General features: G+C 37.6%; 1 protein-coding gene across 27 annotated transcripts in view; it reads right to left on the reverse strand.

Annotated features, from left to right (window-relative positions):
• The window catches only part of LOC107744607 (disks large homolog 2), a 217,367-nt gene that overhangs the window by 191,107 nt on the left and 8,143 nt on the right, over positions 1 to 18,117 (reverse strand). For 24 of the 27 annotated variants that reach the window (XR_001640499.1, XM_016558337.1, XM_016558340.1 and 21 more), the window contains exon 2: positions 12,839 to 12,904. Coding sequence is in view for 26 of the 27 variants with exons in the window: in XM_016558337.1 (XP_016413823.1) it covers positions 12,839 to 12,904 (66 nt within the window). In the remaining variant the exon portion in view is untranslated. Of the gene's footprint in view, positions 1 to 6,616; positions 7,410 to 8,960; positions 9,247 to 12,838; positions 12,905 to 18,117 lie in introns of those variants that run through there. The other 3 variants (XM_016558349.1, XM_016558341.1, XM_016558346.1) reach the window with 2 other exon arrangements.

Genomic DNA, 18,117 nt, shown 5'->3' on the forward strand with positions numbered 1-18,117 from the left:
AGTTTTTGAAAAGTGATTTCTGTTAAATAAAATATCTCCTTTTGAATTGGACTTTGAGCTTCGTAACTTTGCAGATCTTTTTTATGCTCAAACAGCAACATTACAGACTAACTAAAGTTGAAAAAGTGAAAAAGCATAATAGGACCCCTTTAATGCATTATGTATTATGAACTAACAATAAGCAGCCATTTTTACACCATTTATTAATCTAAGTTACTGTATAAATATAGTATTGTTAATTATTACTTCATGTTTGTTCGTAATACATTAATATTCATTTATACAACTTGAAAGGTTGAAGATATATTTAAAACTGCATATATAAAATCTAGAAATTAACATGATCATGATTATATAATCATAGTGCAAGATTAATATTGTTAGCAATATTACAAGTTTGTGATATGAAACAACCAATGTCGATGAATTAAATTTTATTGCAAAGTGTTTCCATATTTTTTATTATTATTTTCTTTTACAGTTAGTGTAAGTGCATATTAGTTAAAGTTTAGCTTCATATTAAATCAACAGAAGTCAATGATATTTTCCCATTCAGGTAAGGAAAGCAGTTAAGGAAAAGAGTGTAATATCTAGGTCAGTTCTAGGCACATTGTAGGGACTACATTTTTTCACAAGTATAAGAAAAATACTATATATAATAAAATAAAATAGAATAAAACAAATTTTATTAAATAAAATAAAACCAAAATTGTTTTATATTTTTAATGTTTTTTATTTTATTGTGGTGATCAATGAACAGTCCCTGTAAGAAAAATAATAACTTACTAAACATACTAAGTAATGTCTTAGTGAAAATGTAAAAATGAAAATGCAGAAAGGTTTGATTAAAAAAAAGAACAGAAGTTAAATGTGAAGTCCATGATAACACAGTAACATAACATGATGATAACAAACGAGTTTTTCCCTCTTAATACCTAGGCCATTCAACTCCCCACCTCTGATCCAAGGGTACCCTAAAGCGCCTGGAGGCTGCGGCACAGACACATTCATTAACATACATCACACACTTCAGAGCACAAATCTGAGTGCTCAGAGTCTCCTATCACCGGATACACAGCGGACCTACATCAGAGCAGCCCTACGCTCCTCTGTACATTCAGTAGATCACAGTTATTACCTCATTAAGCTCCTTAAAAACAGCCCTCTTCAAAACCCCTCAGGGTTGGGTAATCATACCACTTTATTTGAGGTGTCAGTGGGAGAACTGGGGCAATCCTGCACAATGGTGTAACAATACAACCATTTCACTACACCGCTGTCACACTGCAGGAGTTATTTCCCATAAAACTACAGGGAACCACATTTTTTGCATATCCTGCTATAGAATGGATTATGTACCCAGCGGGGTTGCCGTGAACGCATAAGGGAGCATGTTAAAGCTCCCTGCATCCACTAGTGGAAATTCCAGCACCAGAGTGGGGGCAGTTAGGGGGATGAACAGGTTTCCTAAGCATTTCTCTGTCTATCATGTTCAGACAAACAAGTAGGCAGTTTCAAAATGTTTGAGAGGGTTTTAGTGTGTAAACTGTCTCAAAGAACTTCATTCATCTCATTTTAAGCACCACTGCTACAGCTATAATGACACAAAAAAACCACAGCCTTCAACAACAAATTTCAAACAGCCTGCTGTGAGCAATCTTCCTGTTATGCACAGTCTGAAGGTCCCTGTTTTGTGTGATGACTATGATAGTTCTGTGCAATAAAGGTAATAGCTATTTAGACTATTTATTTGATGAATATCAGTCAGTTAGACTAATGAAGGTTGAGTGTTGGAAAGCACTGTGAAAAGAGACACTGACAACATCTAAAATGTAAATCCTTGTCACATTTGTACAACTTTCCAGGTTTACAAATATAAATCTGTTCATACAACAACTAATGAGATCAACACACAGCTTGATTACTTTTTTGAAGATTTATAAAGATACATTTGGTCATTAACTTTTAAATGCATCATTATGCAAACACATGAGGAGAGTTCTCGGCATGAAAGACCCATGACTGGCAGATGAATGTGCTACTTCATTTCTCTCCAATACGGTAGGAAATTAAATGAAACAAAGTGTGGATGATGTTAACTGTGACAAGATGATTGACAAGGCAGTTTAAAGTTAAAAGGATGCACATAACTAAGCAACAGAGCGGTCCATCAAAGACAAAGTAGCATGTCCCAAAGCTTGCCTACTTGCCTCTGCAACACACTCAAAGCTATGTCCTTCTTCTTCACAAAATACTTTTAGGGCATGATAAAAATCTTACAAACCCCACATTTTTCAATGATAGTGTATTTTAGAGATGTTTATCAGGTACTAGAAAAATCACATGCGTAGCATTAACAGCAGCTTAAATCATTACTTTCTTTAGCCTTTCCCTTTATTTACTAAACAAGCTAAATTCAACCTTCTTGTCTTCATACTTGGCCTTATGTCACTATAGCACTCTTGAAATATCTGCTGTCCCAGCCCCAATGCACATCTTTAGCTCTGGTACATCTTCAAATGCAATGAGAGGATTAGGGTGGGCGCTCAGAGATGCAGAAAGGCTTTTCTACAACCCTGAACTCAGCAGTACTGCAAAGCTACTCACCCTGATCTAGAGACCAGCGTCACATTCACAAGACATTAACCCTAGGACTAATTAAATTCTATATTAATTAAATGTGCAACACATAAGGCTGATGACAAAATTTTGAGAGGAAACAGTTTTCCATTTTGTCCGTATTCTGCTGATTTACAGATGACCTACACTAAATCCATTATTATTATTATTATATTTAATGACCTTCTAGGAAGAGAGCCTTCTGCTCCAAACCAAAGTAAGTAAATAAGTGTGCAAAATGAGGAAGAATTAGTATTGTCTCAAGCTGAAACTATAAAAAGAAGCAATAAAAACCAATCCACTTTTTGTTTAAATTCTGATTTAGAAGATTCCCAACTGTAGATTTTATTTTTAATTTCTAACTATTCATTGTCAGCAACAACCTCAGTAAAGATCCGTTCACACCAAGAATGATAACTTTAAAGATAACTATAGAAGTAACTATATTAGTGTCCACACAAACAGATGATAACGTTCTGTTTATAAAAAGTATGTGCTGAAGTACAAGCCATAAAGTGTTAAAACTCCTCAAAGCATGTGGGCAATGTCCATTGCAAATTTTACACCTCCGCCTGAATGAATGAACAGAATAATTGCAGACATATTCAACTCTACCTAAAGCTAAAAAGACACAAGAATGAGTGGCCTTGTGGGCCAGAAAAAATTAAAAAATTAAAAAATGAATGAGTGTTTCCTACGCAGATGAACCCTAGATCCCACACTGTCTAGCGGAGGAGAGGAGGTTGAGCAGAGAAGGTTGCACTGCTGGGGTGGAGGCAGAGATCGTCATTACATCACCTTAGTAGTCCAAGCCACTAAAAACAGCTGAGATGGGGGACTGAAACACACATAAACACCCAGCGTCACACAGCGTGTGTGTGGGATGATATTCTCTCAGCCATAACCTACTGAGTGCATCCCGCAAACTATTACGTAACATTAACTACCCAGAAGAGAGTGGAGGAAGTCACAGAGAGAGAAAGAGAGAGCCAGATGCAGATATATTGTTGCATGCATTTGAAGTAGAGGGAGGGGGTGGAGGGCGTTGGATGTGCGTGTACACTTCACTGACTTAAAATAGAAGGAACTCACACGAAATATTTACAGCCAGAGTGAAAAAAAAAAACTGACAACGGCATTGTTGGAGGAAAGACTTCCTGTGATGAAGCACAGCATAATGACTCTCAGCGTGTACAATATAATTGACTCTTGTGAGGGAGGATATTCCCTCAAAAAGATCTTGCTCTCTCTGTGACTGTCTTTCTCCTGATGATACGATGACAAGTTTATGACTTTCTGAATCTGCATTTTTATGCAGACATCTAAATCTGAATTTCCTTACTCATTGCCATGGCAGTCCTGTGGGTGATACATGTTCCAATTTGGCTTGCGACATTCCCTGATCCTTTACTATCCTGCCTTCCCCATAATTTAAATAAAACACTGATATTTTATGGAAAAAATAAATAAATAATACATACAAATAATAAATGTGCTTCAAAAGTGTAAAAGTGTTTTTAATTATCATTAAATCATCTGTATGGACAAAAAGTTAATATAGACAATCAAAACAAACAATCAAACAATAGGGGTTGCATACAAATTGGGCCAACTTTAAGTCTTGTCATCAGTCAGCAGCTACAGGCAAAAGAGAAAAAAATGAATGCTTTCTGCTGACCAAAGAGATGTATCTGTTCTTTTCATCTAATGTTCTCACTTGTATTTCACCTTTTCTACCAGATTGAGGGGTTCACCCTATGAGTCCTGAGCTGTGCTTCCCAGGGTGCCACAGATGAGCCAGATCTCTGTCAACAGCATCATTACACTGCTAAATTACTACAAACCAGGATGATGCTCTTTTAACCACAAAGCTAAATGAGTATGGTTGTTTTCTTGAGCAGTTGGCCTCTTACAGTCTGTATGCAGTCTGTATGTATCTCGAGCAGTAAAAATGACTTCGTTTAATAGAAATAACAGCTATTTTCAACATTAAGGCTGACACAGGAACCAGGCAGGGGACAGTATAGACTAAAGTGAAAGGACCTGAGAAAAATAGAAAAGCAAAGACATCATTATATTATTTTTTTTTAATAATTTGGAGTTTGAATTAGCATTCATTACAATTCATTACAACTTTGTGTATAACTCAAGGCCATTGTCATTGTCTATTATTGGGACTGAGAGACAGGACCCAAATGTTGTCCTGGTCCCTGTGAATGACAGCCCTGGTATGATGCACTTGCTATCACTACATTATGTATTGGGCTACACTGGCAAAATGCTCTCTAGATCTCTGTGTACCTTAAAACTTCAGTAAATGTCTATTTCTAAGAAAAACTTGACCTAGCCGCAGAAAATACTTCTCTTTCATAAGACATGAACGATGATTCACAAAGTCCAACAGAAGAAAAAAGCTTAAAATAATTCCTGTGGGTGACTGAGGAATTGAAAGCAAAGATCTGAGTAAGCAAATCAGCTGGGACTGGATGCAATTGCATCATCAAAGCACTGACTGCATCTAAACTTTTCAAATGAGGAATGCTTTCTGTGAATCAGGTAAGTTCACTCTTAATATCTACAGCTGGCCACCACTGAGAGTTACTGAACAATATAACAATATTCTAGAACAATGAGAATGGCCTCCAATCTGCTCTTGAGGTACACTATAAATAGGGCTGGGCAAAAAATCGAATGCGATTTTCATGCGAATCTCGTCAGTAAAGCCGCTTCTGGTGATTAGTAGTTAATCTCCAGCACGTGCTTTCAGATGGAGCGGCATTTACTACACAGAGCCGTAGATCACTGACAAGCTACACAAAATCGCGTTCAAAATCGCAGGTGATTATTCATTGCCGATTTTGAGTAGCTTGTCAGTGAACTACGGCTCTGTGTAGTAAATGCCGCTCAAAAGTTCAAAAGAACAGAATTCACAGTATTTAAATGATATTTTTTGTAACAGTCTAAAAGCCTTTTTTTGACCAATGTCAATGTTGAATAATATTATTTAATGTTGAATAATAGTATCTTTTAAACATAAATATTTAATTGCCATGGTATTACAATCACTGTACCACCTTTTTCCAAGGGTATGGAAAAACTATTTAAGATGCCTAACACTAATCTGTCATTTTTAGGGGTTTTATAAAGACAAAATACACCTGACCGTTCAAAAATTACAGTGCTTGCCATTCAGCTGTAGTAGGACCACATTTGGAATTCACCACACAGAGCCAAGCTGCCCGCATTACCATCACAATGGCACTTCTAGTATTGATTCAACAAAGCACGTAAATACAAACATTAATATTTCAGTTCACAGGATGGTGAATTGCAGCTGCATCACTGATTGTGAATGAGAGAGATAGCTGTCTACATATTAGGCACAAGTCCTCCCTCTCTGACAAGCCTAAAGAGAAGATTAAACTGAAAAAAGATCAATTCACTCATATTGTATAAGCATGTAAACAGAGCAGCTCTGCTTCAGTGAAATAAACCCCATTAGCCCAAGTACTGCTGGCAGACTGGCACTCTCAATCCTCTAATGCCACTCGAAGGGATTCCCATCCGGATACCTTCACCAATGAAGGCAGGAAAATACGATAAAGCCTTGGACTGTTTGTTGATGGACTGACCATCAATAATGTATTCCACCAGCACTGTGTCTGGCTCCAGCGGAGAAGCCTCGGAGAGGCTCGTTATCTGTTATACACGGTGATCCGCCAAGTTTCCGACAAGTTTACGCCTTGATGGCTCCACAGAGCCAGCAACATGGGATTAAGCCTGATACAATACAACACTCTAGCGCAACACTTAAACCAATGAACACACTGTTCCACAAAGACATTAAAATGTCAATTTTAAAAGAAACACCAAAGAAATACGAAACAAATAACACCCTTGGTTTCTCCACAGCCGACACATACTCACAGCTGGAACGACAAAAAAGCTTCTTCCCTTTCATATTCATTCAATTCTCATCGCTTCCAGCTCTCCTTACCTTAGTTGTGACAATACACAGACAATCCATCCTGAGCCAAACAGCTCAAGCTAGTTTCCCCTTCATTAGCACCACATTAACAAATAGAGAGAGGGGAAAGAGGAGAGAGAGATTGAAAGAGAGAGGAACGAAGGCACGGCTGGAGCTAACGCTGACAGAGGCGGGAGTCCTCTCTCTGCGCAGGCATGGTCTTGTGTAGTCCTACAGCCCGGCGCTTGTTAGCGCTATCTGCTGCTCAGCCGCATGGCTGGGGCTCAGACTGCTGCCGCTGAGATCACAGAGCATCCCTCCTCCTCTGGAGCTCACCGCACACGAGCACACCCATGCGCGAGAGAACAGACGCGCTCTCCTCTCGCAGATGCTGAAGATTTACCTTTCTAGCTTGGAGAATCTGCACTACGATTGGGAAAATAACTATTGTAGTCACTGTTTGTGGTGTGAGTGTTTTGATTTTATCTGAGGCAGAGCTAAGCTGATTCCAAGCCAGCTGTGCAGATAAATGAAGTGAATGGACAGAATGGGCAGTTTGGAGGGTTTAAGAGAGGGGAGTGAGTAAGCAGTTCATTCTGACCTTGACAACAATCAGGGTTTATTTTGGGGCGCCTTGGAAATCCACCGAACCATTGACAAGCTCAAATAACCTGCCTTTTAAGTGAACAGGGCTAGCGAGCAGGCACAAGACAAAGAGACAGCAGTCACAGAAAGGAAACTGCAGCAATGCTTCAGCAGAGATTGGCACATCAGGCCTGATGCATCACACAACATCTGTTCTTTATATCAAGACCTTCCAGTACTTAAAATGAATAAACAGACAGGAGGGGAGAGCTGCTTACTGCAGTCATAAAATAACAAACATGAACCAACATGAACTGTGTGACCAAAAATGTGACCATAGCAGGGGCGATTTCAATCATGGAAATGTTATCATTATTTACGCAACCTCGTGTTGTTCCAATCCTGTATGTTGTAATTTTTTCTTTTCAACACAGCAGAAGTATTTTGGAAGAATCGCCGCACAGTAAATAAAATCTAATTGTGATTTTTCTATGTATAAAGTAAAATATAAATTAATTAAAATATATAACATTTTATTTTCTTTTTTTTAAATAGCTTGTTTGCTGTGTTTGTTTGTGGCACTAAATAATAATAATAATAATAATAATAATAATAATAATACTGCTAAATGGAAAAATCAACTCCAGAGTCATGAATAAATCATTTAGTTCACCCCTTTGAAAAATGAGATGATACACCTCTTGGGGTTTATCCTAATAAAATTCAATCAATCAATCAATCAAATGAAATTAAATTAAAACTGCTTCTTGGAAAAGGAAACTTGGAAAAAGTTCAATCTAACTCACTGACTTAATGATCCAGTCACATTGAAACAAAGAATCACAATCACTATGAACTGCTGTTGCATGAAAAATAGCAGTGTAAAAAAATCTCCATGTTCAAGGGGGAAAAAAGAGCATACAGCATATATGTACAAATACAAAAAAAAAAAAAAAGTTTGCTGGCTTTCCAACTGATGACCACTGGATTGTCTGGCACAGAGTGGTATTGTTATTAACAGTTGTATTACTACCGAAAATTATCGACCGAAAATTACCAGTTTTTGGCCGAAAGAGAAAACGGGCGAAAATGTGTGCTGAAAATATATGCCGCGCCACACCGCCCTGCAGTGTTTAGCGCACAGGTTTCACTCTCCCTCTAGCGGTCGTCACTGCGCAGTGTGACGCTCCACTCAATATTCCGCTCTATGAATGTGCGTTCCGTTGAGCTGCTCACAGCCCATGCGAACGCTCCACTCGTGTAATTAGTTAGCGCTCATACTCACCGGAAAAGCAGAGTCCGCTCAAATAATGCGCCGACAGGAAATTTCTATGTAGTACTTGTTCCTGTTTATAGTAGCGCTATTGTGCTGTATATGGTGTAGTACAGCTGTACTGGGCAACGCTGGTAAAATGACTCTCGTTCACCGCTATGTTCTGCTCAAAGGCTTTGATAATAATAGCTTTGTAGGACTATTCATTATTTGGATAATTAGTCAAAAAAAATGATATCTGATTCTGTAGCATAAAACTGAATAAAAATTATATATTGATATTTAATAATATAATTCAGTGTCATTGAAATTGAGTTAAATTAAAAAGTCTTATAAAATTACTAATAATATTTAATATTTAATCAAATAATTATTACAAAGCATTTTCCGTTTCGGTTTTGGTTTTCGGCCAAGTGCATCCAGAATTTTCAGTTTCGGTTTCAGCCCAGAATTTTCATTTTGGTGCATCCCTACCTGCTATCTTTCTTATCTTGCTCTTCTTCTTGTCAGTCTTACCTGCTGTCTGTACACTGCCCTCTCCTCAAGTTTCAGCTCCTCGCAAAACAGCCCCCTGATCATGGCTTTCATTCTGCATCTAGCATCTCAATAGCTGCTGCACACACTTTGTCTACGCCTCACTTCTCAAATACACACACACACACACACTAAGCCCTTCAGCAGATGGGCCTCAAAGCCGCTTTGAATGATCACATTATAGGCCGAGTGCTTTAACTTCCTCTCCACAACACTTTCTCACAGACATGGGGAATAATTAAGAAACGAGGTCGGCAGGACATTGAGACAGAAGCTTTTATGCTCAAACGTGAACTTGGCAAGGGAGTCTTTGTTTTAGTGCCAAGTTCTGTTTTGTGTTCTCCTTACATGAACTCTCAGCAAACTATTACCAAACTGTCCACTATGCTAACAATGCTAATCCCCTCCTTCCAGAAGAGTGGCCCCTCACATTCTCAAAAGTTTACAAAAATTACTAAAGGACTGGAATAGGACTCTAAAAAATAGAAACAAAGTTGTCAATCTATTCCAGACAAAAAAAAAAAAAAGCTAGAACTTAATTGAAAAATTAACAAAATAGCCTATAGCTGCTGAGGGCTCAAGTTTTCATTTGCAAATTACTTTTGTGTCTAACTGTTTGCAGCAAATGCACCCCATATCAAAAATAATTCTCTTAATCAGTATTTTTGTTGTGTTTTTCAGTATAAATACACTACCACTCAAAAGTTTTTTTTTTTTTAAGAAAATAATATTTTTATTCAACAAGGACATTAATTTGATTAAATAAAATAAAAAATATAAATATAAATAAAAAAATATATAAAGCAGAACAACTTTTTAAATATTGATAATAATAAAAAAATGTTTCTTGAACGCCAAATCAGCAAACTACAATGATTTCTGAAGGATCATGTGACACTGAAGACTGGAGTAATGGCTGCTGAAAATTCAGCTTTGCCATCACAGGAATAAATTTCATTTTAAAAATATATTAAAATAGAAAACAGTTATTTCAAATTATAATAATATTGGCCAATATTTATTTTTTACTATATTTTTTTAATCGTATACATGCAGCCAAGGTAAGCATAAGAGAATCTTATCAAAAAAGTTTTTAAAAATTCCAAAAGAGCCCAAAGTGTTAAACGGTAATGTATAGTTCATGTCATTTTTATTATTATTGTTTTTCTTTGGGCATAATCCTCATTACATTTTGTTAGATGTATGTGTACAAGACAACAAAATTATAAAACAATGGGGCAAGAAAAAAAATTTACGATATGTTATACAATTATGATGTTATATGATTTTGTTTTACAAGTGAATTGATTTTGTTTAATAGATGTTTAAATATTTTTACTGGAAAAACAAAACAACTATACTGATTAAGAAATTATTTTGGTGGCACACATTTTAGTATAAATACAACTCAGCTGAGTCTGAAAAGCTAAAGTTATATTATATTCTATAAATTACTGTTTATTTTTCTTTGTAACAACTTTAGGACTAAGAGTTTAAGCTCATAATTCAGGCCCTCTTTACCCTCATATCACCCATCCCCAGGTCAGCAGGACTGACCTGCAATCCATGCTATGTGTTTTTTTGTTTTTTTAATGAAGACAAGGATACACACAAAGAAAACCTCTTGGGTACGCAAGATTAAGACTTTTTAGCCTTTTATTTTGGCCAGAGGCTTTGTGTCCACAACTCCATCTCTATTTCAGCGTAAGCTCATTTTCTATGGATGACTCTGATTTAGCAGGACACACCATTGCAATCTGATTCAACAACAAAGCTATGTGTATTGTGTGTGTATGTGTGTGTGTGTGTGTGATTGTTTGAGCACCTAAGGCATAGAGCCGTTGTAAACGTTTACAGATGGCACACCTGCGGGCAGTGCTGCTCTCTCATGTGTGCAGACATGACATCTGGTAGAGCCACAGGGACTCAGTGTGTGTGAATCTACGAGCGAGATGTTCCAAGTGACCTCAAGACACTCAGGTGTCCCACATGAGAAACAAAAGAGGGAGTCGCCGCAGATTCATTCAGAAAAAGCGAAAGCTCTCGTTTCGGCCTCCATCCTGTTGTCTGGACTTCTACAGATCTAGTCTTTCTGTATTATTCCTGCTATATCTGGGTTTGTCTTTGTGTCTGCCTATAATTGGCTATGCCCTCTTTTCAAAAACATAAAAGCCACCAGTGTTGGGCAGTAACGCATTACTTAGTAACGCGTTACTGTAATTTGATTACTTTTTTAGTAACAGAGTAATTTAATGCATTATAATTTTCAAAATAGTAATTAGAGTATAGTTACAAGCCGAGGTCTCATACGTTACTGCCGCGTTACATTGCTGACAGAATCCAGTGATTTCTAATCTAGAGATTGTAAAAAGGATGTAGCACACGCACTGTCGAGTCAAGTGCCAGTAGATTAGAGACCTGCTCTCCCGCGAGACCCGACGCAACAGTGCGGGACAAGACTTGATAGGCGAGTGCAGAGACTCGGCTGAAAGCCACAGATGTCTCAAACTCAGAGTCCTTGCTTTGGTCTTGAGTATATGTGGGTCACTCAACACAGATCGACTAACTGATGGCTCATAATGTTACAAAGCACGACTGAATTGATATTGACACAAGGTCAGTGCAATTACACAATGTGTCACCCTCTGTGATATGGGCTAAAATAGGTTTCCTTTTGCAATGCCTTGTAGCTCAGAAATGGGTTTTTAGAATAGAAGCATGTGTTCTTGCATGTATGAGTGTTTCTCACTGCTGGGTAAATGCTGAGAGCATTCAAGCTAGTTGAGTTAAGACAGCAGTGGCAATTACGGGAGATCAACACGCCTCCAAGATGGGAGCTGCACTGGCAGAAAAGGCAGAAACAGGCTCCACACACACACAAACACACTGCTCAAACTTCGATCCCAGCCACCCATTAACAGTGCATGCAGACAAACAATGCCAGACTCATTTTAAATCCCTCTGTTCCAAAGGTTTCCCAAAACATTTTACTTTAAATGTTGAATGCTGAGAATGCATTAAAAATGTCAAATTTTCACTAGCTGTCTCAGACTTTTGAACTCAAACTAGATGTTTTAATGAGGTGAAAGCTTAATTTAGATTTTTTTTTCTTTCTCTGCCATATTTAAATTCCCGATGGAGCATGGAGTTCCCTTGCCAGTTAGTGTAGAGGTAATTAAGAAAGCTTTTTTCCAAGAGAGGACGAGTCTCTCATGAACACCACTGTCACCGATCAGCTCTGCTGCACTGATCACTTCCATACTGCAGTTAAATACTACAATAAGCTCTCTTTCAATGATTTAAATTAAGTTGAAGTTGAACTAAAATTACTAAAACAGAAATAGAAATGAAACAGCTAAACAGAAATATTAAAATATATATATATAAAAATGGCGAATGCATAAACTAAAATTAACGTAAAAACAGAAACAACAAAAGCTAATTCAAAAATATTAATAAATACTATATAGTATATAAATAATACTGTTTTTAATTATTATTTCTTGCATTGTAGATAGACCCAGCAGTAGAAACAATAATTGAGTCTATAACACTCAAAAACTCAACACTCAAGCAAAGTGACAAACACTCAATGTCCCTGCATTTTGATTTTGATAATGGATTGCTATGTTATGAAAAAGTCATCTTAAAACCTCTCACTGTTTAATCGATATAGCACTTATCAACAGTCTGAGGCGTCCCTCCAAATGGATATAAATAATCCAGAGTAGGAAAGGGAAAAACCTCTCTGCCTGCATTACTCATGCGAAGCTGGTGTAAACACTGCCATATGACAATCTGCATCTTTCAGAATACTGAACAAAATGTGGAAAGACTGTGTGTCTTTGTGTGTTTCTCACCTCTGTATTGGTGCTTCCTGCGGCAGGCTCCTCAACTGTCAGCTCCATGTGACTCTCTTCTCTCAGCTGAGGACAAAAACACACACTTTCAGATGAAAACACTCTCTCTAATGTCTGGTACATTCCACTGTCTTAAACAGGAAGAAGAATATTGATATTCTGGATATTCATTTAAACAATACGACACAATCAAATGAGCTGTTGATATTCAAGAGCATGGCTGATATTCAGACAGAATGATTTTGAGTGCAATATTCCTTTTATACATTATAAATTTAAAAACATTTGATCTGAAGTCACAGAATTAAACTGAAATTCTGCTTGGAAATTCTGTCCACAAATAATGTATAATGTATAAGGCAGGCTGAAGAGATAGAAGGCCAGACGCATCAGTCTAAAATTCACAAACACAACACTTATATAACATAGTGTACTAACAGTCAACCGTAGCAGCACAAACACTCACACACATATATGTGTATACAAGGTAATAAACGATTATCCTCCTGAGGTCCACGACACGTTTGTGGGTATTTTTAATTTAAATTAATTTCAAAAACCTTTCATCTAAACACCATCCAACAGAACTGACTAAAGATGGACACTCAGAGTGTCAATACTTGCGGCCAGTTGTTTTTAATATATTTATATATTTTTTTAATTATGTACACTACTGTTCAAACGTTTGGAGTCAGTAAGATTTTTTAAAGTATTGTATACTTAACAAGGCTGCATTTATTTGATCAAAAATACAGTAAAACAGTAATATTGTGAAATATTATTACAATTTGAAATAACTATTTCTATTTTAATAGTTCTGCTTAATATTGTTGTTGAAACTATAGATTCTTTGATTAATTGAAAAGAACAGTATTTATTTGAAATAGGCATGTCTTGTAACATTAAAAATTAATACATCCTTACCAAATTTAAGTATTAATTTACTTTAAAAGAAATGACACAATGACAACTGACAGACAATGGCATAATAAGTGCATGGGTTTTTGTGAATTGTATTATGCAATAACTAACTAACTTGTTTTGTATGTCAAAGTTTAAGTGCTCAGTAAGGACATCTACAGATTTAAAGATGCTGATGTCATCATGATGTCCTTCTGTCTTATGAGACCATGAGACACTGAGAACAAGACAAAGCTCACACAGAGACATCTTCCCCCTAGTGGCTGGATGCAAAACAAAAATAAAAATACAGCCTGAATATACATTGCCGACTGCATGTGCAACAGTGTACAATAAAACAAACAGTTATCAACCTGACAAAATACTACACAATAAATAAAAACACCCAGCAACATAAGACATATTTCAGACATGGAAAGCTTATATGCTTATTTTAACCTGAGATTAAGTTTTGCATTTAATTATGCAGTTATTTAAACTACAACAAGCTTATCTTAATCTTTGTGCTCTGCATTTTTTAAATGCAATCCACTGAGCAACAAGAATCTCGTCTGAGGCCCTTTTCAGTCCATTATAATCTCACTTTCTCAGAAAACTGGATTCATTAATCACATGAAGTCTCTAGTACACTTGTAGCATTTTATCAGTAGGTGTTTGACTGACATGTTTTATGCTTTTGTGAGTGCTGATGTGTCAGCAGTCCTGAGCAATGCTGTGATATTCACCAGCGTCTGAGAAGACAAAGAGAGCTGCCTCTATACAGCTCTGTGGAGCCATTTGTATTATTCAGACATCTAAAACTTCATTTACTGCCTTTAATTACTGTCACAGGCCTGTCCAATCACCATCATCACGGCACATGATGGACAAGGCCTCAAACACACATACAGTGTGCTTTTCCAGCATTTAAAAAAAATCACAAAATGAGAATGAGATTTCTTTAATGTCTATATTTTCCCCAAGAGCAGCATCAAGATTAAATGGAAAGAAGAATTCAATCCCCAGCATATTACATATGTCTCTTCTAGAGTTTTAGAAGAGATCTCAACAAGTGTCATTAGATGTGTCAAGATAATAAAATTGGCAATCAAAAAGAGCTTTCAATGTGAACTCATACAATTCACATTAAATAATTTCAAGAACAAAATTTTAAACCTCTATATTTTTACTGTACTGCATGTCATTTTTATGTACATTGATGTCTACTTTATGTCTCCAAAAATAGCAAAGTAAAACAACGAGCAGACACTGAGGTTATGATAGTTTTTGTCAACTGAATATGCTGAGAAATAAAACCTCCCCCAATGGGGACTGTCATCTCTTCAACTGGCCTACACAAGCTATACGCTACAGAAAGATCCAAAATAAACCATAAAATTAATTTTAGCTCTGCCAGAACACAGACTATTTTGACATGAGGGACACATGCAGTCAGTCACCTAGGCTGGCAGGGTGTGGCCTCTGTGAACAAACATGCTATCTTTGAAAAAGAACAAAATTAGAGAACACTTACAGATACCTCCAAGTAATTGCTATTAATCTGGCACCTGGTGCTAATTTCCTTAATTATATGACAACCCCTATTTAACTGGCAGCATTCCTCCAGTTTTCAGTCATTACAAGATGGCGGGCCGCTATAAGGTGACCGAAAGCCTGTGGCCGGAGGTTGTCCAGAAGAAGGCTAATGGGATGACCCTTTCAGCTAACTATTTCTATTTTAATAGTTCTGCTTAATATTGTTGTTGAAACTATAGATTCTTTGATTAATTGAAAAGAACAGTATTTATTTGAAATAGGCATGTCTTGTAACATTAAAAATTAATACATCCTTACCAAATTTAAGTATTAATTTACTTTAAAAGAAATGACACAATGACAACTGACAGACAATGGCATAATAAGTGCATGGGTTTTTGTGAATTGTATTATGCAATAACTAACTAACTTGTTTTGTATGTCAAAGTTTAAGTGCTCAGTAAGGACATCTACAGATTTAAAGATGCTGATGTCATCATGATGTCCTTCTGTCTTATGAGACCATGAGACACTGAGAACAAGACAAAGCTCACACGTTTTCAGTCATTACAAGATGGCGGGCCGCTATAAGGTGACCGAAAGCCTGTGGCCGGAGGTTGTCCAGAAGAAGGCTAATGGGATGACCCTTTCAGCCATTGCAAGAGAAGTTGATCATTCCAAATCTGTGACTTCTCAAATATTGCAGCTTTACAATGACACTAATTCAAGTCCCCCAAAAAGGCTGCTCGTCCACGTAAGACAATTGCACGAGAAGACAGGATAATGCTGAGACTCTCAACGGGGAATCGGTTCAACACTGCAGCTGGAATTGCTTGCCAGTTCAGCAATGAACAGGGTATGGCTCTGTCTCGGCACGTTTAAAGGAGTTCCACCCTGGATGGGAGACCTCCTGAGAAAACTAGGTTGCTGCTGGAAGATGTGTTAGTGAGGCCAGCAGGGGGTGCTCACCCTGTGGTCTGTGTGGGTCCTAACGCCACAGTATAGTGACGGGGACACTATACTGTAAAAAGCACCATCCTTCGGATGAGCGGTTAAACCGACATCATCCAGGTGGATGCTGCACACTGGTGGTGGTTGAGGAGATTCCCCCGCTTTCATGTAAAGCACTTTGAGTACCCAGAAAAGCGCTATATGAATGCAACTAATTATTATTATTATTAAGAGAAGTTGGACTGAAAGTGCACTCTGCAGTGACCAAACCTCTCATTTTCAGAAATAATCAAAAGGCTAGGCTCACCTTTGCTGAGGAGCATGTTGTGTGGAGAAAGGAGAACTGGTCCAAAGTTCACTCTAGTGATGAGGGCAAGCATAATTTATTTGAGTCTGATGGGAAACATTTTGTTTGGCATCAAACTGGGGAAAAACTGAAGCCCAAGTGCGTAAAGAAGTCAGTGAAAGGTGGATGAGGAAGTGTCATGGTTTGGGGGACGTTTTGTGCAGTAGGAGTTGGGCCTCTTATACAGCTACATGGCAGGGTGAATGTAAATGTTTGTCAGAACCATCTTCAGCAACGAAGTTCCTTCCCTGCAAGCATCTCCCAATCAGCCTGCAATTTTCATGCAAGACAATGCTCCCATCACACTGCAAAACGGATAAAGCAGTTCCTCAAAGCCAAGAACATTGAAATAATTAAATGGTCAGCGCAGAGTCCTGATCTAAACCTGATTGAAAATCTCTAGAAAATCCTTGGCGACAAGGTTATGGCTAAGAAACCCACTACAGTTACTGAACTGTGGAAGAAGAGTGGACCAAGATCACACCAGCGCAGTGTGAGAAACTAGTAATGTCCTGCGGCCACAGATGTGCTAAAGCAGGGGTGGGCAAACTTGGCCCTTCCAGGCCACATTCCTGCAGAGTTTAGCTCCAACCCTAATCAAACACACCTGAACCAGTTAATCATTGTCTTCAAGACTACTAGAAGGCTACAGGCAGGTGAGTTTTATCAGGGTTGGATCAAATATCTGCAGGAAAGTGGCCTGGAAGGGCCAAGTTTGCCCATCACTGTGCTAAAGTAACTCAAAGCAAGGGCCTCTACACTTCCTACTAATTTATGACAGCTGTAACCCTCCAAAACTTTAGTTGTAATCTTCTTTCATGCTACAGTGGTTACTGTCTGCCGTGCTGCTGAGCAGCTTGCGATTGTAGCTCCGTGTAGCTTTGTTTTTCTGTTGGAATATCTATCTTACTATCACTCTCTTTTGATTAAACTGCTAAAATATAACTTAATTCTCACCATATTTCTGATATTATCTACTAATTTAGTTACTACTAAATAATTAAACATTGTTCGCTTTTAATTTAAACCACTAGTGCAGCGCTTTAGCATTCTGTTAGCCTGTTAGCATGTCATTTGTGTTTCCATTTGCGTTTTGCGTTTCCTACAGTTTCTTTTTCTCTCTCTTGCTCCATTTCTTTTCTCTCTCGCTCCGTTTTTCACAAGTTCATCCAACAATTGTGGTAAGTCGGAAATCATTCAACAAAGTCATGGCTTCTCCTGTTATTGTCACTTGCACCGCTTGCCAAATGTATAGTGTAGCCTTCTCTGTCAGTGGCGATGGATTCACACAAGGGATTCAGACAACACGTGTAAGGGCCTACTCATTGTTGTAATCATACTTTAGATTTAATACTGTCACATGGAATTGATGTTAATGGCGTTGAAATTCTGCAGCAGTGTGATGATATCTCGGATCATTATCTAGTCTCGTGTATACTCTATACATAGCTAAAGCTGCAAACTCAACTCCTTGTTACAAATATGGTAGAACCATGACTTCTACAACAAAAGATTGCTTTGTAAATAATCTTCCTGACTTGTCTCA

This window comes from Sinocyclocheilus rhinocerous, unplaced genomic scaffold (assembly GCF_001515625.1).
Source record: "Sinocyclocheilus rhinocerous isolate Xijiao unplaced genomic scaffold, SAMN03320098_v1.1 scaffold767, whole genome shotgun sequence".
NCBI classification, from domain to species: Eukaryota; Metazoa; Chordata; class Actinopteri; order Cypriniformes; family Cyprinidae; genus Sinocyclocheilus; species Sinocyclocheilus rhinocerous.